Source organism: Neltuma alba, unplaced genomic scaffold (assembly GCF_004799145.2).
Source record: "Neltuma alba isolate B1F8T4 unplaced genomic scaffold, ASM479914v2 tig00003380_pilon, whole genome shotgun sequence".
Lineage (NCBI taxonomy): Eukaryota > Viridiplantae > Streptophyta > Magnoliopsida > Fabales > Fabaceae > Neltuma > Neltuma alba.
The window spans coordinates 85,514-111,732 of record NW_021633259.1 but is presented as its reverse complement, the minus strand read 5'-3'; the positions used below and the strand labels follow the sequence as shown (position 1 = coordinate 111,732).

General features: G+C 38.6%; 1 protein-coding gene across 2 annotated transcripts; it reads left to right on the top strand.

Annotated features, from left to right (window-relative positions):
- The first annotated feature begins 462 nt into the window (after positions 1-462).
- LOC114741384 (trafficking protein particle complex subunit 1) lies at positions 463-23,575 on the top strand. Of its 2 annotated transcripts, XR_003739772.1 has the most exons (6): positions 463-624; positions 3,163-3,426; positions 4,336-4,450; positions 21,848-21,966; positions 22,198-22,308; positions 23,128-23,575. XR_003739772.1 is itself a non-coding variant. In XM_028929641.1 (5 exons), the coding sequence occupies exons 2-5, from the start codon at positions 3,203-3,205 to the stop codon at positions 23,177-23,179; spliced, it is 510 nt and encodes a 169-aa protein (XP_028785474.1). In that variant the 5' UTR covers positions 465-624; positions 3,163-3,202; the 3' UTR covers positions 23,180-23,575. The 2 variants fall into 2 exon arrangements, 1 of the variants encoding a protein (XP_028785474.1); XM_028929641.1 differs by lacking the exon at positions 22,198-22,308 and having other exon boundaries at positions 465-624.
- Positions 23,576-26,219: the final 2,644 nt, after the last annotated feature.

Below are 26,219 nucleotides of genomic sequence, written 5' to 3'. Positions count from 1 at the left end.
AGGTGCAACTTAGCCACGTGTTACTGGAAACTACTCATGCCTGACCAAGATCTTCAAGGCTTTAATTCGAGCAATTTCACTAATTGGTTGGTAATGAATCTGCACACTTATAAAAGCAATCCAACTTGGTGTACAACCTTCAGACTCTTATGCTGGCGTCTCTGGGATGCGTGGAATCACCACATTTTCAGACAGGAAACCACATATCCTTCTCAGCTAGTTAATGAAGTTATCGCCCTTTGCGAGCACACTATGAAAGCTCACAGCTTTTGTACTAATCTTACTCACAGTTAATTTACTGTTTTGTTGTCCCGTCCCTTTTCTTTTTTCTATGACTTTCTTGTAAATGCTTGGTTGAATAAAATATCTTTTCCATTAAAAAAAAAAATTGTTTGCTAGCGGGTTAACCTATTATTTTAGCCTTTTAGGTGAGTTCACGGGTTGGACCGTTCTTCCCCCTAAACGGTGCCGTTCTCCTGGGTGTTGCCATTTCACTTCGGAGTTTAGCCGCTTTCCTTCCCGCTTCGGCACGTCGCCTCTCTTCCTCCAGTCGTCGTCGACGCCACCTGGTCCGGCGGTCGCCGCCGCCGCCTCCCTTACTCTATCCATCTTCATTGTTGTCAGGTGAGTGTCTCTCCCAGATCATATCGATTCTTATGTTCTTCATCCTTGTTCTTGCTCATACATGTCTCAACCATCTGGTTTCATGTTTCTGGCTTTATTCCTTTTCTTCTTTGATTCAGATTTCCCGTTTCATCTTTGTTTCTAGTTTCTCTCACAATTATTCGGACTTAAAATTTTTTGACTTGTAAACCAAGAAGCGGCGAAGTTATTACATAAAAGTACATTAGAAGTTGAAGTCTGACTAAACAAAACCAAAAAAACTGAAGTTTATAATTGCAATACATGATTTGGGAATATCGATCTGCACTTTAAAGAAGATATAGTTGAAAAGTGAAATAGCTTTTGGGTTGAGACATCCTTGATTATAACAGTATTCATTCCATAATGAGCCAACCCCGACATCTGCGCCATAAGAAATGCAATATAGTATATATAATGAATGTTGATTCTACCTATGTATCTACATCCTTTGCTAAATATGATTTCCTTGCTCCAGGGGGACCATTCAAAGTGATTGTTTTTGCATTAGAATCTCGTGGCTTTCTATTTGGACTACTTTGTTCCTTATCTCATTTGATATTTGTGGTCAATCATTTTGAGAACGTACTGTGAAGCTGTAAGCATGTTTGAAGGTTCAAATCAATTATACTGTTGTATTATTAGTACTATTGAGGTTCCAATCTAATTGCTTGAGGTGCTGCATGTTTGACTCTTACAATTAACTAACCTTGAACAATTGCTTTTTCTTCTTCTTTTTTTTTTGACTGAAAACTGAATATCATCACCTCAAGAGCGAGGAAATAAACAAAATTACAACAAAAAGAGAAAAGTTTCCTTCATCACCATCCATCTCAAAACTAGGGGAAAGATGGAGCGTGATCAAAGATACAATAGTTCCCTTCTAGACTATGGGACATCTTGGCAAGGTGGTCTGCCATAGAGTTTTCAGCTCTAGGGGGGTAGTTCAAAACAACCCGCCAATCTCTAAAAAATAAATTCCTAGCTTCATCTATAAGATCTCTAAAAGAGTGTGTTAAGACACAATCCCTATTCAATAAATTAATAACCTCAATACAGTAAGGAAAAACAAAGACCTGTCTATAGTTTTTGGACTAACATAAGTATAGACCATGTATTAGCCAAATCAAATCTGCAATTGATGGAGGAAACTTGGTAATTTTACAGCTAAATGTGCAAACATACCCTAAAGGAAAAACACGTTTTATGCTTGAATAGTGATATTATTGACTTATTTAGTGCATGTGACGACTATTATGATTTGATAATGATTATTTTTTATTTGCCAAATCATCTATCAAACATTGTTGAAAATTCACATTTTTCTTTTAATTCAGCTTATTTTTAACAATTTTTCTAGCTTAGTGCTTTGCTTCACTTCGTTGGGTGCCTTAGTGCCTTACATCTAAGCTGATGTAAGGATCTAATCCTTTGTGCTGTTGATTACATCTTCTGACTTTGTCATGGTCCCGTTACTGAGATTTCCTAAAAGGTTTGTGGATTGGATTCCTCTTGTGCAATGTTTTCTGTAATTTGTTAAATTTACAAGTGTAATGCTGAGGCCTAAAGAATAAGTTATAATAAATTTAAGGCTGTATCAATAATTTTGCACAATTTGGTTAGAGTAACTGGCTGAATTGGCCATCGATGCCACACGAAGTTAATATCCCCTTTTCCATCCACATGATTGAGCATATATGACTATTCTGGATGCTTTCTTTATGCATTCATTTTACGATTCCCCTGGGAGGGAAAATAGCATCACTTTTCCCTACCAGAATGAGCCCATATATTTTCCTGCATAAATTCTCTTTTAATCCATCCAATCCCTCCCCATCTACTTCATCAATGGGTGCAATGACAGTGATGTGCTGTTAGTTAACAATTAGTTTGTGTTATGTAACGATAATTATAAATAGGAAAATATATAAATATGATAGAAATAGGATAAGTAGGATTTCAATGATATTAGTATGATTTAGATGGGATTTAATTATATTAGTAGGATTTGGATAGATTAGGATATTTTGATTATATTTAGATAATATTAGGATATTCACTTAAATTTATATCTATTAGAGCTTTTGCTTATAAATAAGTACCTATTATTCTTTGTAACACCGTTTCGCAATATTGATTAAGAGTTATTCAGTTTCTCTTAGTCTTCTATTCTTCTGTAATTCTCCTGTTTCTCTTTCCTATTTCTTTACTTTTTGTATCAGTTTGGCTATTTTGTGTACCATGGGATATGTTAAGTATAACTGAAATAGTGGGTATGGGTAGTGCTAGTAAGAGATACATGTAAAAGGTACACAATGCGCTTGGTGTGTGTAAAAACGGAAAGGACAAAATAGTGTAGGACACTGGTGAAACTTACAGTCTTGCTTAGCACATGATGTATTGATGTTTTGTAAATTTTCATAATGGCTCTCTATGAAGTGCAGGTTTTTGCCTTTTTCTGATACACATGAGATGCTTGTGCTGGCTAATTGTTCGTTACTATGCTTATATGATTGACAGGGTCCTGAGTTAATCTGCTTTGCATCCCTACTGAGAGAAAATGCAATTCTTTGGGGGATCAGAAATCAGTCCATCACCACCTGCTCCAACGGCAGCAGGAAACAATGCCCATATGATGTATATTTTCAATAGAAATGGGGTATGCTTGCTATATAGGGAGTGGAATCGTCCCCTTCGGACATTGAATGCTCAACAAGACCACAAATTAATGTTTGGTCTGCTATTCTCCCTTAAGTCGTTAACTGCCAAGATGGATCCGACTAGGTATGCATATCACTGGGTTTTAAAATACCAGAAAAGTCTATTGTAATGCCATTTTCTCCCTCATGTAAATACATAGTTTCTCAAGGAAACAAGTAACTCATTATGACGGGATTGGGGGATTGATTCATATCCTATTTGTGTTAAATTTTTTATTTAGTCAAGGAAGATTGGTGGAAATTTGGATTATCATGTTGCAAAATGTTCCACTAGGTTTCTTGGATTACTAGTTTAAATTTTTGAAGGATAATCTTCAAACAGGATTACCTGTGATCTTTAGAATTTTCCAAATGCAGTGCATGGCAATACTTAGAAGCATTAAATTGTCAAAGGAATGAAGTTGACAAACGTCAAATGTAAATAACAAGGCTTGAGCTTTCCTAACTGGTAGCATAGTCACCTAGATTAGTTTAAAGCCAATGTTTCGGCCTCAATGTTGTCTGTATATTAGCCTTTACAAGTATGCAATGCTATCATTAAACTTCTTTCTTTTTCTTCTACTTGGTTTTTTTAAATATTTCTTTAATGTTTTATAGAGAAGTCTATTATTCTGATCTTTAACTGATTTCGAGAAATAAATGAAGATAAAAATTTTCAGGCTTAAATAGATACTTATTGAGTATTATTGATATGTTATTTTGTCCTTAGTTTTATAACCTCCTTGTCTGTTGTATATCATAAAACAGTCAGTTGCATGCTCCATGTTTGACCTGTTAAGTTGATTATCTTGATTGTCATAGGTCTTAGTTTATTCTAATTTTGAAATTGAATCTTTATGAATAGTATGCTAATGAAATCAGCAAAGGTCTCATGTCACTAGTGCTGGTTTACCGTACGAGTGGGTTTAATATCTTCATACTCCCTTTCTTGCTGTTTTTTTAATATTTTTTTTTTTTTTTTACTTTTGTGCAGTGCAGAGAAAGGAAATCTTGGAGTTCCTCAGTTACCTGGCCAAGGTTGTTCCTTTCATAGTTTTCGCACCAATACATACAAACTTAGTTTCATGGAAACTCCTTCTGGAATAAAGGTCAGTTACAGTGATATTCATTTTTGCCCTAAACATTTTTAGAGTTCCTTTTGGAAGCGGGACTGAAATTCTGAATTGGATTATTTTGGGCCTTGACTTGTAAAACTAATCTCTTTGGTGTGAGATAGGATGTTTACAGCTGTGTGGCATGTTGTTTGTAATATTTTAGATATACTATCGTCAATTGCGGCAGCCATGGTAGAATGCTTGGCTGTTTAGATGCTTCATGCTGTAAAATCTGATGGCAAGATGACTGCTATGGCTGTGCCGGCTGTCAGCTATAGTGGGAGCCGTATTTAAACTAATAGGTAGACATGGTTTCTCACATCCCCTTGCCTCCAACCAATGCACTTTATGCTTTTTGTTGATGCTACTCTGATCTGTCTATGTTTATCATTTATTGCTTTTAATTCAGATGATCTTTACCTGATTTCTTTCCTAGGATCTCGGCAGATCTGTTTGAATTTTAAATTACTTATTTTGGGCTGATTTCCAGCTGATTGTGTAATCAATAGGCTGATCTTAGAATCTGCTAAACCTAGGGATCATTCCTATAAATACTGTACCTATGTTCTGGAAGAAATATACTTTGCAGTGGCATAAAATTATTCATGGTGTCAGAGTATAAATGACCTGGTTCGGTTTTGGGCTGGATGGTGAAGGCCAAGGTGGTTCACACCCATCGGCGCACAATACATCGACAACACTGGTGAAACACCAAGCGCTAAGCTATGCCACACCCTCTTAGATCACTATTCACCACTTAAACGGACAGAACTACCTATAGTGGGCAGCGGGTGTTCGCCTCTATGTTATTGGAAAGGGCAAATTTGGGTACCTAAATGGTGCGACAGCGAAACCGGACTCTAAGGACCTAAAGTACAGCACCTGGGAGGCCGAAGACTCGATGATTCAATCATGGTTGGTCAATTCACTGACCACAGAGATCAGCGCTAGCTTTATCCTGTTCAAGTCTGCTCGAGAGGTCCGGGAAGCAGCACAGGATGTGTTTGCCTCCTTGAACAATTGTGCTGCAATTCTGGAAATAGAAGCAAACCTGGACAAACTTAATGGAGATAATTTAAATATGACAGAATATTGGACTAACTTGGTTACTCTGTGGCAGCAGCTAGACCAGTATGATACATATGAGTGGTCATGCACTTCAGATGCCAAACTATATGCCAAGATAAAAGAGAACAAGAGGATTTACAAGTTCCTCCTCGGATTACCATGCCCCTATGATGAGATAAGAGGGCGAATCATGAGCCAAGAGAGACCACTACTCAAGTGAGCAGAATTGGGTTCATTCTAGGACATATGCAGCAGAAAAAAAATTCAGCAACTCAACTTTCCAATAATGAAGCATTGTTATGGAACTATAGGTTGGGCCATCCTAGTTTTAAATATATGTCCAGATTGTTCCCAAATTCCATCAATAAAAATTTCTTTTCTATTCCCTGTGAAATCTGCCAACTCTCTAAACACACCAAGAACAATTACAAGGCTCATTCACATTAGTATACTCATCCTTTCTCTTTCGCACATAGTGACATCTGGGGTCCTGCCCGTATCCCAACTCTAACAAAAGCTAGGTGGTTTGTCACACTACTAGATGATCACACACGAATTACATGGGTTTTTCTTATGAAAGACAAATCTGACCTCGCTTAAATCATTATAAACTTCCACAAAATGATTAAAACATAGTTTGACACTTCCATGAAAGTTCTTTGGAGTGACAATGGGAGGGAATATATGAACACTTACCTCCAAACTTGCCTTAAACAGCATGGTAATGTGCACTAAACAAGTTGTGTAAACGCACCACAGCAAAATGGAACAGCTGAAAGAAAGAACTGCTACCTTCTTAGAGTTACTCGGGCTATAATGATGACTAATAATGTGCCAAAATTCTACTAGGGGGAGGCTCTTCTCATTGCCACAGACCTAATAAATTGCCTACCCTAAAAAATATTGAACTTCCATACACCAATTCACACTCTATCAGAAACCTACCCCAATTTGCATATACTCACCCATATCCCTGAAAGAGTGTTTGGTTGCATAGCTTATGTCCACAATGACCATGGCAGCAAACTTGATCCCCAGGCGATTAAATGCATTTTTCTTGGCTATTCCTCCATCCAAAAGGGCTATAAGTGTTGCTCTCCAACCCAAAAAAAATACCTTGTCTCAATGAATGTAACCTTTGATAAAACTTAAGCCTACTACTCCAAAACACCCATTTAAGGGGAGAGTGAGGAAGAATGGGAGTTTTCCCTACTTGATCATGAGACACAAGAGTAACCTACATCTACACATGAGCAACTTACACCTACCTCTCCATCCCAACCCGAGCCTACTCTAACCAATCAACCCCAAACTGAGCCAATACCACCCAATTTAGACCTGGACACACCTAAAACAGGTTCCAATAATGATGGCCAAGACAATGTGGAGTCAGACTCTGGAAATGGAGAGGCAGGTTAAAATACCTTAGAACAAGAGGAGACAGGTGCTGGAACTACACAAAACAGTAGTGAAGTGCCCTCTAGGACTGAGCAGTACCAAGAATCAATCTCAACTATAGGTCTAGGTGATCTTGGATGGCCTATCGCATTGAGAAAGGGGGTAAGATCTTGTACTAAACATCCTATAAGTAAATTTGTATCATATGATCATCTATCACCCTCTATGCATAGTTTTGTGACTCGTTTAGCAAACGAACAGCTCCCTACCACCTTCCAAGATGCCATATCTGATTCCAACTGGAAAGGAGCCATTGAGGAAGAACTAAAGGCCCTAAGAAAAAACCAGAGTTGGAAGATCACAAACTTACCTATAAGAAAGAAGACAGTAGGGTGCAAGTTGGTGTTCATAAAGAAGTACAACCCTGATGGGAGTATAAATAATTACAAAGCCCGGTTAGTGGCAAAAAGATACTCTTAGACCTACGGCATTGACTATCAGGAGACTTTTGCCCTTGTTGCCAAATCAAACACAATCAGAATATTCTTGTCTCTAGTAGCAAATGTGGATTGGCCACTACATCAACTTGAAGTGAACAATGCCTTCCTAAACGGAGATCTAGAAGAAGTATACATGGATGTTCCTTAAGGTTTGGCTGAACATAATATTCCTGGAATAGCGTGTAGACTCTACAAATCACTCTATGGCCTGAAACAGTCTCCTAGGGCATGGTTTGAGAGATTTACAAAGGCTGTAAAGAATGTGGGATTCTCTCAGTGCTAGGTAGGTCACACACTGTTTGTGAAACACTTAGGTAACAAAATAGCTTTCCTAATTGTGTATGTTGATGATACCATTATGATTGGTGATGATACAGAAGAAATAGCCAAGCTTAAGAGATCCCTAAAGAAAGAGTGTGAGGTAAAAGATCTAGGTAGCCTTATGTATTTTTTGGGGATGGAGGTGGCATGATCTCGTAATGGAATCTTTGTCTCACAAAGGAAATATACTTTAGACTTGTTGAAAGAGACCAGAATGCTGGGTGCAAAACTCGCAGAAACACCAATGGAGCCTACTTGTAAACTTGACAGCAAAGAAGAGGATGAGGAAGATGGAGGAACCACAATGAAAGACCATAAGAAGAAAGCAAAACCGAAAAAGGAACTGGTACCTGTTGATGCAAAACCAAAAAAGAAACCAATACCTGTTAATGTTGAAAGGTATAAGAAATTGGTAGGAAAACTACTCTATCTTTCTCATACACGCCCTGATATAAGCTATGCTGTTGGAGTTGTAAGCAGATTCACTAATGAGCCTTTAGAGGAACATATGAATGCAGTATACAGGATTCTGCATTATCTGAAAATGACTCCAGGACAAGGACTCTATTTTACCGAAGGCACATCTCGACAAATAATTGTTTATATAGATGTTGATCATGGTGGATTTCTCCTTGATAGGAGGTCTACCTCTGGGTATTGTACCATGTTATGGGGGAACCTCGTAACATGGAGAAGTAAGAAACAAAATGTTTCTAGGAGCAGTGCAGAAGCTAAGTTGCGTGCCATTGCCCATGGGGTATGTGAAGGATCGTGGATACTGAGAGTACTAAGGGAGCTGGAATTCACAACAACTACACCTATAAGATTAAGATGTGATAGTACGTCTGCCATAGCAATGGTAAGTGTAGCGGAAGGTAACAGCTTTGATGTATATGAATTCTTCTATATCATTCAAAATCAATCGAACAAGTATATATATACAATGGGAGGATGAGAGGCCGATTATGATGGCTTGATTCTACGCGATCTCAATCACGCTCAAACCGGAACCTACACAATCAAATAAAATCTTTCCTAAAACTTTCGATCATATCTCGAAATCTAATTTACAATTAATCCCTAAGATTCTATCTTATATTCTACACTCTCCCTCAAGTTGGAGCATAGATATTAATCATGCCCAACTTGCCTATGAGATATTTGAACTTATCACTAGTAAGGCCTTTTGTGAGAGTGTCAGCTGTCTGTTCTCTTGAAGGTATATATCTGAGATCAATTATACCATCATCAATCTTTTCCCTTATGAAGTGTTTGTCTATTTCTACATGCTTCATTCGATCATGCTGAACTGGGTTATGAGAAATGTTGATTGCTGCCATATTATCTAAGTAAAGTCTAATAGGAAGATTCACCACCATTTGTAGTTCCTCCAATACTCGTTTCACCCATATGCCTTCACAAATTCCAAGAGCGATAGCTCTGAATTCGGCTTCAGCACTGCTTCTTGTTACTACATTCTGCTTCTTACTTAGCCAAGTAACTAAGTTACCCCAAACAAAGGTGAAGTATCCAAATGTGGACTTTCTATCATCTTGATCACCTGCCCAATCAGCATCAGTAAACATCTCGACATTTCTTTGGCCAGATTTCTTGAATAGGAGTCCTTGTCCTGGTGAACCCTTTAAATACCTCAGGATTCTATATACCTCGTTTAGATGCTTCTGTTTTGGATCATGAGAGTGTTGGCTCACAACGCTCATAGCAAAGGCAATGTTTGGTCTGGTGTGAGGCAAGTATATCAGCTTTCCCACCATCCGTTGATACCTCCCTATGTCAACAGCCTTTCCCAAGTCTTCATCATCCCTAATTTTATCAATCCGTATGGGAGTATCACTTGGTCTGCAAGCAAGCATTCCAGTTTCCTTTAGGAGGTCTAGTATATACTTTCTCTGTGAGATATAAATCCCTTGTTTTGACCTGGCCACCTCCATCCCTAGGAAATACTTCATTTCTCCGAGATCCTTGACCTGGAATTCTTCGTTTAGAGCTCCTTTGATCCGATCTATTTCGGTTGGGTCATTACCCGTGAGTACAATATCGTCTACGTATACAGCAAGAATTGTGATTTTTCCGCTCATGTGTCTAAAGAACATAGTGTGATCGCTCTGCCCCTGTATGTATCCCTGTGCCTTAAGAGCACGAGTGAATCTTTCGAACCATGCTCTAGGAGATTGTTTCAGCCCATACAATGACTTCCTTAGCTTGCAAGCTTGGTTTTTCTGTTGTCCCGAGAACCCAGGGGATAGCTTCATATATACTTCTTCCTTTAATTCGCCATTCAAGAAGGCATTTTTTACATCCATTTGATGTAACGGCCAGTCTAGGTTAGCAGCTAAGGATAGGAGGATTCTGATGGTGTTTAGTTTTGCCACCGGAGCAAAAGTCTCTGTGTAGTCCATGCCATATACTTGAGAGAAACCTTGGGCCACAAGTCTTGCCTTGTACTTTTCAAGAGAGCCATCCGCATTGTATTTTAGGGTAAAAATCCACTTACATCCCACTGCCTTCTTTCCTTTGGGCAAATCAACCACATCCCAAGTGTCATTGCCCTTTAGGGCTTTCATCTCTTCCATAACAGCTTGTCTCCATTTTGGGTGAGCCAAAGCTTCATCTATGTTGTTTGGAATTCGAACATCATCTAGATGAGAGACAAATGAAGCATATTTAGATGTAAGGCCTTGATAGGAGACAAACCTTTCTATGGGATGCCTTGTACATGTTCTGGGGGGCTTTCTGATGGCGATTGGTAAGTCAAGTTCTTTTTGTATTTCCTTTGGAACTGCTTCTGGTTCTGATTCATAGCACTCTTTAGATGTTTGAGGAACATTACCTGTCTTGTGTCTCTGTGTATAGAATTGTATGTTCTCAAGAGTGTCTCCGCCTGACTTAGTGTTTCCCTTATTATCTCTAGGTATCTCTATTGGCACTTCCTCACTGGTAGGTTCCTCACTGGTGGGTTCCTCAAGGATTGGGGAAAAATCAAGAAGTTCAGGGTGTTCAGGGTTTGCTGTGGTTTTGGGGTCAGGGTCGGTGTCACTCTGAGATTCACTCCAAGACTCCCCCTGAATCGATGACTGGGAATAAAAGGGAATGGTTTCATGGAAGGTGACATCACAAGTGACATAAAGGCGTTTAGAAGTAGGGTCATAGCACTTATACCCCTTTTGGGTGCCAGAGTATCCGAGGAAGATGCAGCGAACAGCTTTGGGATCGAGTTTGTGAGTGTGATGTAGATGGACATAGGTAGTGCAACCAAACACTCGCAAGGGTAGGGTATTTTCTAGGTAGGGAATGTTGTAATGAGTATGAAGGACTTGTAATGGCGTTTTATAGGATAAAGGTTTGCTGGGCATACGATTAATGAGAAAAGTGGCAGTGAGAACAGCATCATCCCAATGATATTTTGGTACATTGCTACTGAACATGATTGCTCTGGCTGTATCTAGGATGTGTCTATTTTTTCTCTCAGCGATACCATTCTGTTGAGGACTATGAGGGCAAGTACTCTTGTGTAGGATGCCATGTTCCTTGAGAAAGGTGGAAAGGTTCTGATTGAAGTATTCAGTGCCATTATCTGTGTGTAATATTTGGATGTGTGTTTGAAACTGAGTATGAATCATGTGATAAAAATAATGAACGTTTGGTAAACATCGGTTTTGTCTTTTAACAAAAACACCCAGCTCACTCGTGTGTGATCATCAATAAAGCTTATAAACCATTTAGAGTGTGTGCGATTCGAAACTCTTGTAGGTCCCCACAAGTCACTATGGATTGTTGTGAATGGTTTTGAAGCACGATAAGGAACACTAGGAAAGGAGGTGCGATGGTGTTTTGCACGTTCACAGGCATCACAATAAAATTCAGAGCAATCTTTATTTGAGCAAATAGATGGAAACAATTGAGTCATATAATGAAGATTAGGGTGTCCTAACCGTTTGTGCCATAACTCCAATTCACTAGTCCTAGGGAGAGACACTTTATTACAAGAAATAGTACGGTGATCAACACAATCATCCAGGTATTAAAGACCATCAAACTCTTTAGCAACGCCAATCGTCGTCCCCGTCAACAGATCCTGAAAGACACAATGAGTAGCAAAGAAATCAGCATGGCATTGTTCTTCCTGAGCAAGTTGACTAATAGATAATAGATTACATCGCAAGTTTGGAACATGAAGAACAGTATGTAAAGTAAGCGTGGCAGATACTTTAATGCTCCCTATACTAGCAACCTGGGAGTCAGAAGCGTCGGCAATCTTAACAGGTGGTAAATTTTTTGTAGAAGTATACGAGGAGAATAATGTAATATCATCAGTCATGTGATCAGATGCACCGGAATCAACAATCCAACATTGTCCAGAACTCATACCTCTGATAGTTGCTAATGCTTTGAAAAAATTACCTCGCTTAACCACAGTGGCCACGAGCTGTTTTCGTGACTGTTGACTGCTTTCTAATGCAGCAAGTCGTTCAAGAATTTTGCTCAGTGCATCTTCCTGGTGTCCTGAATTTGAGCATCCTACATCCTCACCACGTGCCACTTCTGCCACATAACCTCGCCCGCGGCTTTTTCTGGGCTTCCAATCTGCAGGCTTCCCGTGGAGGTCCCAGCAAGTGTCCTTAGTGTGACCCTGTTTGTGATAGTGTTCACACTGTGGTCTGGGCTTTGTGTTACCAAGACGATTGTCAGCGAGTGCAGATGGTTCAATGGTGTGGGGCTGAGGTGCTGGGTCACCTTTTAACATGACTTTCTTCCTTGAGTCCTCACTACGTAGCATTGCAAAGGCGCCACGAACAGTGGGAAGGGGGTCCTGACTCAAAATGTGGCCCCGAACATCATCAAAGGAGGGATTGAGTCCGTCCAACAGCTCAAATAGGCGCTTATTGCTGGCTGCATGTGAAGCACAGCACGGGCTATCATCACTGATAAGGTCCAGTTCTTGCCAAAGAGTAGTCTTAGCAAGGTAATAGTCACCTAAGGAGAGAGACCCTTGCTTCAGATCCCATAATTTGGTCTTGAGGTCAAATATCTGGGAAGCATTTTCTCCATCGCCGTAAGCCTCACGAAACGCGTCCCACATTTCACGTGCTGGAGATAGAAACATAAAACAGCGCTTGAGGGAGGGAGCCATCGCATTGACAAGCCACGAACATACCATCGCATCTTCGGCCTTCCACAGCTTCACGGCTTTGGCGTCAGACGATGGTGGAGTCGGTGCATCACCGGTGATTTGGACGAGCTTGCTGCGGCCTTTGAGGGCGAGTTTGATCGACTGGGCCCACTCTCGATAGTTCTCACCAGAGAGTTTCTCGGGCACAATGAGGACAGCCGAAGTCTCGAACACGGTGGACAGAGGCCGCATTGCGCCACTAGCAGAGGAGCCACCGGACACTCCCGACGTCATGTGCGACTCGGACAAGGAGGTCGACTCCTTCTCACTACCAGAAGAATGGGTCATCGTTGTTGTTGCCTATCAGCTAGCGTTGCTCTGATACCATGTAGCGGAAGGTAACAGCTTTGATGTATATGAATTCTTCTATATCATTTAGAATCAATCGAACAAGTATATATATACAATGGGAGGATGAGAGGCCGATTATGATGGCCTGATTCTACGCGATCTCAATCACGCTCAAACCGGAACCTACACAATCAAATAAAATCTTTCCTAAAACTTTCGATCATATCTCGAAATCTAATTTACAATTAATCCCCAAGATCCTATCTTATATTCTACAGTAAGGAACCTGGTTCATCATGAACGAACCAAACATGTTGATATTGACAAGCACTTCATAAAAGAAAAGGAGGACACGGAATTATTGAATTAACTCATGTACCATCACAGTGCCAGGTGGGAGATATCTTCACTAAGGCCACAGTTTGAAGAGCTTAGAAGCAAGCTGGGAATGATAGACATCTATTCGCCAGCTTGAGTGGGAGTGTTGATGCTACTCTGATCTGTCTATCTTTATCATTTATTGCTTTTAATTCAGATGATCTTTACCTGATTTCTCTCCTAGTATCTCAGCATATCTGTTTGAATTTTAAATTACGTATTTTGGGTTGATTTCCAGTTGATTGTGTAATCAATAGGTTGATGCTAGAATCTGCTAAACTTAGAGATCATTCTTATAAATACTGTACATATGTTTTGGAAGAAATATACTTTGCAGTTGCATAAAATTACTCACTTTTGGAGGTAGTAGGATCTATCACCAGTGTCTATAATATAAGGTAGCTGACGAAGACAAAGAACACCCCAGAAAACATGCTTCTTTATGATCTTGCTCTTGGCCACGTCTTTGAATCAGAGAGTTCCATTAGGGGATCCTTACGCCTTTAAATATTGACTAACCTAGCCGAAGTCCTCTTTCAAGCCTCTAGAGAGCTGCTGCAATCTCCAGTCTAGATTTTCATTTTTTGTTTTGAAATTTCTGTCTACATCTCCAACTGTAGGTCTTTCCTCTCAATGAAGAGAAAGACAGTTGTGAAGCCACTGGGTGATGATGAAAGGGATGATGGGGCAGATAATAAAGGGTATGAAGTGGAGAATTGATATTGATATGAGCTAAATGTGAGGAGGATTGGGTTTAACCTCTTTAATGTGGCTTGTAATTTTTTTTTTTTAAGTAGCAGAGTGGTAAAATTATTGACCACAAGCCTGATCTGGAGCTAGGGAATTGAGTTTCTGATGGAATTATTATTTCTGATTCTGATTAATTAGAGGTAAATTAGTAAAAACCTCTTCTAATGAGGGAACATGAAGAGGAAAAATGGTAATAAAGCACTAATCCTAATAATTACAGCAGCAAAATAGGAAATGGCAGAAGTCTAGCAAAGAAAAATAACTTCCCTGATTTGCCACACTCATTGGGTGCCTCCTTCACCTAAGGTGTAGAACTATAGATATAAGAATTCCTTACTCCAGCCTTCTTGTTGGGTTGTGGGCCACTTGCAATAAGCCTGCTGTCTGTTTGGTCTTCGGCAGCATTTCTAGGCATGTGTTGTTTATAAACTTAACCCATATGACCAGGCTCAACATCTTCCCCCTCCACAAGTTTTTCCTTGTCGTTGATGGAAAAAATTGGAATCTCAGTAGAAATAACCTCTTTTTCTTCCCATTTACTATAACAAACAAGTAAATTTTCCCACTCAATAAGTACTTGCATGTTGCCATCAGTGATTCTGATAGAAACGGGAAACTATAGTGATAACTTTAGGAATATATAACCGGTATCCTCTTTAATATATGGAAAATGAGAGAATACAAGCCTTACAGCTCCCCGCTAGCCAGGAATCTTGATGTAACAGGAAGTAATGCAATGAAAAAGAACACACTACAAGTGACACCCATAGTTCAGTTTTCGAGAGACCAGACACCTCTCCTCACCAATCCCACTAACTGTCTGCCTACTAGGTTCCCCTCCTCCCCCTTAAAATGCCTACACCATTCTGACATGTTAGGATCGTAGGAGATCGTTACACAGCACTGTGAACTTCCCCATTTTGTCCCTCTCTCTCCTGTGCACTACGTCCTGGGCCTAGTCCACCCTTCTCAGCCCTTCTCTTGTAAACTCGGCCCCAAGACCTCCTAGGCCTATCAGATTCTCACATTTTTAATACTTTCAGGCTGCACGTCCAACTCATAGCCCTCTGTTAAAAATTGAGGCAATGGAATTGAAAGGCAGAAGTGACCTTTTGAGCTGAGATAGATGGGAAGTTGGGTGGATCCTTGCTGTTGTAGGAAGTTTCAACTTGTCACCCACCATCCCATTCCTCTCTAATATCGTGTATGGTCCGAAAAACCTGGATGCTAGTTTCTTGGCCAAGTTCTTGACTAGGCTGAATACAATGATATGCCATGTTTCCCAGTCCTCTCTGATATCTCATATAGGCTGTAGAATTGTGGTGCTAGTTTCTTGTGCTGCCTCTTCACCTAATTCTTGCGTTTGTAAAACAGAATACGAAGATATACCTTGCCCGTATTGCAAACTCTGCTCCCATTCTTCTTTTGTCAGCATGCTTTTTCATCCTTTGTGTGATCATTCTCTAAATGAGCTTGCTTCTTGAAGCTTCTCTCTAGTACTTAGCCATTTTAAAGCTCATGCACCTCATACATGCCTCCATTGAGTTCCATAACAGGAAAGGAATCTCCTTTGGTTTCCAAAAATGGTGACTGATAGACAAGGGAGTTTCCCAAATAAGAAACTGTGCATGGCCTCATTTCTTCCAATCTAGGTTGGGCCTTGACATTAGACACATCCTAAGTCAAAGCTTACAATGCCGCCTTCGTTCTCTTGGCCTAATTTAGGTTGGATTGTTCTTTTCTAATGGTGGGCTTTGAATGTCTTGTTATCCAGGGACTCTTGGATAGCCCCTTGATTGCCATCATGTATGATGGGAAAGAATAAACTTCAAATTGTTTGGACAAAAATGCCCTCTTGATTGGAAAGGGTAAATTTTAAGTCCTTTGTACAAAAAAGCCGTTTTGACAATCAAAGATATCGCTGATAGCTAATGTTTTGGTGATATTATCAAAAAATATCTTATTTGTGTTCAGTAATAAGCAAGGAACAAAAAATTGGATTTGACACTAAATCGGTTGAGGTAGTAGTTCAAGGGTCAGTTGGTTGGACCTAGGTCAACTCAGAGTCCAACCAGTCATATTAAAATAATATAATTTAATTAAAAATAACAAAATATAATAACATTAATGATCACTAATAACAAAATATAAGGAAATATAATGAACAATTTGATGCAAGAAAAGATATTTTTATTTGAATGATAGTGTACAAAACTTATAGGAATAATCCTAGGTTATTAGAAGATTCTAGGACGAGTCCGTAATTACATAATCAAAAGAGAATGAGGAAAATCAGCAAATTCAAAGTTCAAAAACAAAATCAGATCTGCCATGATTCTAGCAAATTGATAGGAAAGTAAATCTGATTAAATGCTGCTAAAATAAGGAAGGCCCAAGCCCAAGTAGTGTCAACACTTCCCCTCAAGCTGGTGAATAGATGTCTATCATTCCTAGCTTGAGCTCTTCAAACTGTGATATAGCTAGGGCTTTTGTGAATAAGTCTCCTACTTGGCAATGTGATGACACGTGTTACTTATATTATTCCAGCATCCTCTTTTTCTTTGATGAAGTGTTTGTCGATGTCTATGCACATGGTGAACCGGGTTTCTTACCATAGCAATAGTAGACATATTATCACACCTCAATCTTATAAGAGTACTAGGTGCAAGTTTCAATTCTCTTGGCACTCTCAATATCTATGAGCCTTCACAAACTCCATGAGCTAAGGCTCAAAGTTTAGCCTCTGCACTACTTCTAGAGACAACTGTCTGTTTCTTGCTTCTCCACATCACTAGATTTCCCCACACCATGGTGTAGTAGCCTGAGATTGATCTTCTATCAGGAAGAAACCCATCATGATCAGCGTTAGTATATACTATTATTTCTTGTGATTTGCCCTTGGCAAAGTAGAGTCCTCAACCTGAAGTCATCTTTGAATAATGCAGGATCCTGTATACTGCATTCATGTGTTCCTCTAGGGGATCATTAGTGAATCTGGTAACAACACTAACTGCATAGCTTATATCAAGGCGAGTGTGAGATAGATACAAAAGTTTTCCCACTAGTCTCTTGTACCTTTCAGCATAAACAGGAATTGGGTCCTTCTTTGGACTCTCTTTTTACAATCCTTTATGATGGCTTCACCATCTTTCTCATCTTCCTCTTTATTGTCAAGTTTGCCAGTAGGTTCTATTGGAGTTTCTGCAGGCTTGGCTCCTAGCATTCCTGTTTCCTTCAATAGATCCAAGGTATATTTCATTTGAGAGACAAAGATCCCATTACGAGACCTTGCCACTTCCATGTCTAAGAAGTATTTGAGACCCCCAAGATCCTTTGCTTCAAACACCTTTTCCAGAGACTTCTTAAGCTTGGTTATTTCATCTGCATCGTCACCAGTCATGATGATATCATCAACATATACGATTAGGATAACTATTTTACCTTTTGAATGCTTCACAAATTTGTGTGGTCTGCCTGGCATTGAACAAACCCTACATTTTTTACTGCTTTGGTAAATCTCTCAAACCATGTTCTGGGAGACTGTTTCAATCTATAGAGTGATTTGTAGAGCCTACATACTTTTCCCGGCATATTATGTTCTACTAGGCCTTGTGGAACATACATGTATACTTTTTCTTCTAGATCTCCATTTGAAAAAGCGTTTTTCACATCAAGTTGGTGTAGTGGCCAATCTAAATTTGCAGCTAGAGATAGAAGTATTCTGATTGTATTTAGTTTGGCAACAGGGGCAAAGGTCTTCTGATAGGCAATACCGTAAGTTTGAGAGTATCCTTTGGCTACTAGTCAGGCCTTGTACTTGTTGATTGTGCCATCGGGATTGTATTTCTTTGTACCCAATAGTCTTCTTCTCGACTGTAGTTTAATTATTTTCCAGGTCTGGTTTTTATTCAAAGCCCTCAATTCTTCTTTTATGGCCCATCTCCAATTTGGATCCCTTATGGCTTCTTGGTAAGTAGCCGGTATGTGTTCATTTGCTAACCTTGTAATAAAGCTACGCATAGATAGGATGTCTAGTACAGGATCTTATCCTTTTTCTTAAGGCAATAGGCCACCCAAGATCTTCAGGACTAGGAGCTGAAGTTGAGTCTTGGTGTTGCTTGGAACTAGAGGACACTTTATTGTGCTGATTTGTCTTGACTTCAGTCTCGATGCTTTTTGTAGATTCTAGAATGGCTTCTTCACTTTTCAATTCTGGATCATTAGGGTCTATCATACCAGATTCCTCATTTATGGCATTACTAGGCTCTTCTTCAATTCTGTCCAGGGCTGAATTGAGGTTTGGGTTTATTGGAATGGGTTGAAGAGGCTCGGCTTGAGGTGGATATATGGTAGTTTGGGGTTCAAGTGTAGGTGTGATCAAGTTTGGAGGAGTTTGAAGTTCATTTTCAAGAAGCAAAAACTCCCATTTCTCTTCACTCTCCTCCTGAATGGGTGTTTTGATGTAGTAGGGTTGAGTTTCTTCAAGGGTAACATTCGTTATGATAGAACTTTTTGAAGTTAGAAGAGCAACATTTGTAGCCCTTTTGGGTGAAGGCATAGCCAAGGAATACGCATTTAATGGCACAAGGGTCAAGTTTGCTGCCATGGTCATTGTGGACATATGCTATGCGTTCAAACACTTTTTCAGGAATGTGAGTGAGTAGATGTGAGTTTGGGCAGTTTTAAGATAGAACTTCTATTGGGGTGTGAAAGTTGAGTGTTTTGGATGGTAGGCGATTTATGAGATGTGTGGTAGTCAACAGTGCTTCTCCCAAGTAAAATCTGGGCACGTCATTGGTTATCATAATGGCTCGGGTCACTTTAAAAAGGTGGCGGTTTTTTCTTTTAACCATCCCATTTTGTTAGGGTGTGTTCACACAGCTTGTTTGGTGTATAATCCCATGTTGTTTGAGGTAGGCTTGAAGATTTGAGTTCATATATTCCCTCCCATTATCATTGCGCAGAACTCTTATTGATGTGTTAAATTGATTCATAATCATTTTGTGGAAGTGATAATTTGAGTAAGGTCTGATTTTTCTTTCATGAGAAATACCCAAGTGACCCGTGTGTGATCATCAATTAGTGTTACAAACCATTTTGCATTTGTTAAGGTTGAAACATGGGTTGGCCGCCAAATGTCACTATGCAAGAGGGAAAAAGGGTGAGAAAATTGATAAGGATAGGCTTTGTAATTGCTCTTTGTATATTTGGATAGTTGACATACTTCACAAGGAATGGAAAAAACATTTTTATTCGTAGAATTTGGAAACACTTTGGACATATAATTAGGACTTGGATGGCCTAACCTATAATGCCATAAAACAACTACTTTATTAGAGAGTTGCTTAACGGAGGTCCTTTCTACAGCAAAAGTCACACCTTGAGTCTCTTTGCTTTGATGATGATCCACACAATAAAGTCTCTCTGGTAACCTAGTTGTGCCAATCCTCTTTCCTGACACCAACTCCTGAAATAAACAGAGAGTAGCAGAAAAGTTGATGTTACAGCACTGGGACAGATTAGCTTTACTTACAGAAATCAAGTTGCACTTTAGATTAGTAGCATATAACACATTTCTAAGTATCACATCACCAAACAAGCAAACTTCACCAATTCCATTAACTTTAATGAATTTTCCATTAGCCACTTTTATGAACATAAGCATTTCACATGCTTTAACATTTTGAAGAAGATTAATGTTATCAGTCATGTGATACATGTGGCCCCAGAGTCAACTATCTATATTTGATCATGATGAACCTTAGTATTAAGGGCTAGGATTGCATTACCTGTGTAAGTTACATTACTCGTAGCTATTAGCTTCTCTTTGGTGTCATGTTTCTCTAGTAATCTCGAAGGAGTTCTAGTTCCTCCCTGTTCAGGTTGCTACCAAGATCTTTTTTTGAATCTGTGTTCACAACTGCATGGGCTCTTGCCTCAGGTTCACCCTTTCCTTTTTGGTTGGGTGGTTTTCCTTGTAGCTTCCAGCACACATCTTGAGTATGTCCTGATTTTTGGCAATGGTCACACCATTTGCCATTCTTTTTGCCCTTAGCCGTTAAGGCATTTGCTTCAGGTTCTACTCCACTCGATTGTCTTGGAGCATTGAGCTTCTTATGACTTTCTTCTTGTTTTGCCATGAAAAACACTTCATGAAGGCTTGGTAGTTTTTCTTGGTTCATGATCCGCCCTCAAATTTCATCATAGGAAGGGTGCAGTCCAAGAAGGAATTTATATATTCTTTTCTCCTCTTTGATTTTGGCATACAAATGAGCATCAACTGTACATGACCTCTCATAGGGGTGTCGTATTGATCTAGTTGCTGCTACAAAGTAACTAGATTAGTCCAATACTCAGTAATACTAGAGGTACCTTGTTTGAGTTGGTCTAGTTGAGACTCTATTTCTAGAATAGCTGCATGGTTGTTTAGAGAAGCAAACAAGTCACGAGCAGCCTCCCATACTTCCCGAGTAGATTTGAACAAGGTAAAACTTGCACTGATCTCTGTGGTCATTGAGTTGACCAACCATGATTGTATCATCGAGTCCTTTGCTTCCCACGTGCTGTATTTTGCATATGTGGCATTTGGTTTTTTTGTTGCTCCATTTAGGTATCCTAATTTCCCTTTTCTGGTGACGTAGCTGGACAGTGGTTGCCCACTGGAGGTAATTTTGTCCATTCAAACGATGGATAGTGATCTGAGACATGTTGGCATCATTTGGCACTTGGTGGTTCACAGCTGGGTTCATCGATGACGCGGTGGAGTTGTGCGCCGAAGAGCTTGAATCCCCCTGGCCTTCCTCTTCCAGCCCAAAGCTGAACCGGATCATTGTTGCTCTGATACAATGAACAATTTGATGCCAGAAAAGATATTTTTATTCGACTGACAGTGTACAATACTTATAGGAATAATCCTAGGTTATTAGAAGATTCTAGGATCAGTCTATAATTACATAATCAGAGGAGAATCAGCAAATTCAAAATTCAAAAACAAAATCAGATCTGCCATGATTCTCGGAGATTGATGGGAAAGTAAATCTGATTAAATATTGCTAAATAAGGAAGGCCAAAGCTCAAGCAGCATCAACATATAACAATAGTTTGATTGTAGCAATAACAAATTATACCAATATTGAGAATTTTGATCTTTATAGTTCATCATTAACTAAAATTAATAATCATTGATATCAAAATCATCATTAAAATTCATTTAAATCTATAGGAGTTGAATGAGAAAAAATAAGACCAATAACAACATAATCATCCAAGCCGGTTTATTACCGGTTCACACTAGTTTTTACCAGTTTTCACCGGTTCACACCGGTTTGTTATCGGTTCAACTACCCCCTGGTTTAATATCCAAACCAAACCAGACCACTGGCTAGTTTGGTCTTGTTTTTTGTTCTCTGGTAATAATATATTAATGTAGTGATATTAAGGCACTTCTATTGGGATGCTATTAGGAATTTTACATGATTTTTTTGTTTCGTGCAGATTATCTTGGTGACTCATCCTAGGACTGGTGATCTGCGAGAATCACTGAAATACATCTACAACTTGTATGTCGAATATGTAGTAAAAAATCCGCTCTATGCACCAGGTTGTCCAGTTAGGTATGTTAATTCGTATCTAATAAATTGCATTTGTCCAGCTGTCATATGGATACATGCAATGTGCATTCCCACAATTTTGAACCATAGTTATCAACCTTGACACATCGGGCAGTAGATACAGTTGGAATAAGATTTTTGATATCACTGCATCAATTAGCCTTGCTATTGTTCGAACTTTCTAGATTTCACTGTGATTAGATAATTGAGGTTTCAAATATTCTCTCTCGTCAGTTGGAAACACCAAATGCATTTGAGATGAACAGAGTTGAACAGATATAAGGCACGGGTCTGTTTACGAATGTCGTTAGTGTAATGAGTGAAATCATTTGCTTTCTGCTGTTGGTGAGTTGTATTTGCTTTATTTCCGGCTTCAATCTTGGTGGCGCCTTGTTTTTGCTGGACTTGAACGTAATCCTTTATTCGTTGTCATTATCCTTTTTGTCCCTTATCAATCAGAGGTTTTTTTTTGTTTTTACTGTTTCAACATCTAGACTATATTTTGCAAGGAATGGAAAACCATATTAGAACGGCCCGTTAGATTAGAAAACCAATGCCTGATTCGGTGTGGGATTTTGGGAATAATTAGAATCAGTGTAGAACTGGTTGAACTGGCCAAAACTGGTAATTGGTAGAAATTTTTAATTTTTTTTAAAATCATATTTATGCACCTCTATGCATTATAAGCATTGGAAATAAAGACTGAGGAAATATGTAATAAATGTCTACATATGCTGTGAAATTATAAATTATAAAATAAGTAACTACACTATAAAAGATATTATATCTCAATTATTGTATTTTTATTTTTAAAATGATAAAATATTCATTAAATTATTTTAAATCATATTTTTACCTTAAATCTTTACTGGCGAATTATATTATTTTTTATTTGAAATCAATTTTATTTATTTTTGTTATTGTTTTATCTTTCTTATCTAAAATAGCAAGCATATATTTAAAATATATTAATTTAATCAGGACAAGTTCAGCCATGGACCGGCCACTATTTGATCATTGCACTATTAACCAATGTTTCAGTATGGTTTTTCATATCTTGATTTTTTCCCCCTTGATATGTTGGATATTTTTGTTGATTTCCTTGCAAGTGAGCAAGCGCGTAAATTTCTCCATATCTGGAATACTCACGATGTGCTTGTACAGGTCTGATCTATTCAATACAACGTTGGACCAGTATGTGAGAGGCATCGCATAGAGGTTGGAATGTCGCTCTCACCCAACGCCTTTGGCACATGTTGGCCAGTGTGTGTGATCTGGTCAATTGGTGCAAATGCTTTCATTGAATTTCAAATTTGGGAAGATTGATAATCTCATTTGTGTTAATGGGTGAACGTATGCTTAGTAGAATTGTATCCTGGGGTTTTGTGCTTAATTTCTCCAGCATCTATTTTTGTTATTCGAATTCTGTTTGGCTGCTACACCCTAGTAATAGTTATCACTTTGGACAACATATTGAGGACAATTCACTATATTGTGAAGATACGAAGTTAAAGATATTCCTAGATTAGGGACAGGAGGCCGACGGAAGAGAATGGATTTCGGTCAATTACTATCTGCCATAAATACAAGATATATAACATATATTTTGGGTTTTTTTCTGTCCTAAATATAAAATCCTAATTATATAAGATTTTTTTTTTGCCAACCTAATTATATAAGATTTAGTTTAGGTTTTCTTTTATCCTAAATATAAAATAATTTTGCTAAACTCTCCTTACACATGGAAAGGGTATTTATGAAGTAGTTTCCAGGGCAAATCATAGGGGCATTTTAGAAAAATGAACACAATTTTTAGAAATAAATAATTTAATTTTTTTTAATCTTTATAATTAGTTCCAAGGTAGTAACATGAAGCCAAAAAGAATACAAAATCCTTGGCTATAAGTCTGAACTGGCAGCTATGACAAAAATTTCCTATCCTTAGAAATATGAATAGAGGAAAAACAAAAACAAAATGGATTTACAAGATAAAATAAATTAGAGCCTATTGGATTTGCAGCTGACTGGGAGAATTCAAACGGTGGTACAGGAGCTCTTGCACAGAGAGATTTCCAACGAGCCTAAATCCAAAAATTGCTGTGGATGAAAAATGATGCGTCCACAGTAAGAAAGCCATGATGGAAGGTCTGAACTCAATAGAACTGGGCTTGATCCAATTGAATTCCTTGTATTTTTTTTTTTTGAATCAAAAGGCGAAAGTAAAACTTGAAAACGTTACATCTTAGCAAACGACTCTGATGGCCACAGAATCATTCCTCTTGTCCTGCTCAATTTGAGCACTGCATCTATTGTGCAACGGGGTTGAGATGTGCTGCCTAGTCTAAGTAGTCCTCACATTTCAATGAGCTATGTGAAGTGTAGCGTAGCTTGACTTCCGAATCGAAATAGATGAGATTTTTGATCCCTGTAATCTCTGTTATCATAGGATGTTCAGGTCTATTATCTCTCATTATCATCTAAAAAATTTCCAAGGAATCTATGTAGACACGCTTCTGGTCTAAACCATTTTGTCTGCAAATCTCGAGTCATTTCCTCTTAAAGAATCTTGTTGATGGGTGTTAGCCATCAACATCCAACCTAGCAAAACCTTCAGATGGAGTTTTTCATCTAGTTTCGACATAACCATTAAAGCTGAAAATTTGATGGTGTAGTTGTACCTAAACTGCTGTTTCCATTAGCTGATACATACATGTGTGTAAGGGTGAGCAAAATTGAACCGAACTGGATTTTGCGGTTCAGTTATTTTGATTTTGCGGTTACAGGTTTGATTTTCATTTTTTGAAAATTTGGTTTTCAGTGTTTGGTTCGGTCATTGGAAAAAAATTGGGTTAAAACGGAACAACAAAATACATTTATAATATATTGATATTTAATAATTATTCTTATAAATATATGCGTGTGTGTGTGTGGGTGTATGTGAGCCTAGACGATGCGTTTAACTAGCTAAACCTAAATTTTCAACCTCTCTTCCCTCTTGCTCACACAAGTCGCCGTTCCTATGCTAGGCACTCAGTCCTGGTTGCCACTCTTCTCTCCTCTTCACCACCACCATCTACTCAGCCTCGTTGCATACTACTGTCACTATCATAGCCTTGCCCTTACTTGTGGAATCGGTTCCTCAACCTAGTTCCCTCCTTCATTCTCTTCTACATAAGGCCACCATACTGGTCGCACTTGATCGATTTGTCAATCTCTTACTCCATTGACTGCCGATCTTCTATCTCAAACCTCATGAATTTGTACTTTTCACTCCCTCGCATTCATCGCGCTTCCCTCAATCTTGCCGTGAGCCCATGACAGCCATCTATAAATGGTTCTCTCTATGTTGCTGCTCTCTTCCTCGCATCCTAAAAGGCTGAAACTTTCCTATCACAGTCACAAATGTAATTTCCATGGTGATTGTTACACCTTACTACTAGAATGACTTAGAGTTCAATTAGAACAATTTTAGATCACATTGGATGGTCTTGAGCTCAAAGATTTCATAAAAACACTGATTTTTGGATTTTTACTGTTCATTTGGTAAAAATTCAGTTTTCCGGTCCAATTTAAAAAAATCATAACTTAATCTAGAAAAATCGAAACAGGGTGGTTCAAAATTCTGCTAAAAGCTCTTTGAATTCTCTTGTAAAGAAAAATAATGTTAGAAATTAATTCCTTGTGAGAAAGTCCCAGATTTTTGCAAAAGTCACCTTTGTCCTTTTGGTAAAAATCCCTTTTCCAGATTCTGGACCTTAACTTTGAAAAATCATTAAAAATTGTATAGTTAGCCATTTTTAACGTGCTACCTATCAAATTGAAGCTTATGATGTGAAATTTAAGCACACTAAATTTTGTATAGAAATTCATTCCGTAACTTAGTCAAAATATGGCTCCAAGTTAGCATCCTGCTTAGGGTCACCGCATCCCATTGTCATACATTTATATAACCAAAATATAATTGTTTCCTCATGATTCACCACCACAATTACCCTTGAATTTACAGCTTTCCTTTTGTGATTCAACCCCTAAAAATGTTAGGTTACATATGGGGGATGAGATTTCAATGAAATCCCAGTAGCAAGATCAATCAACCAAAACATTAACATGCATCACTTAAAGCATTCTAACTTTTTGCTATTAATAGAGAACTACTTTACTTCATACATGTAGCACTCTAGCATACAAGTGCCAAGACACTTAAAGAAAGGAGTATAGCTACACAATCATCATCATCGTCATAATTTAGCTCAACC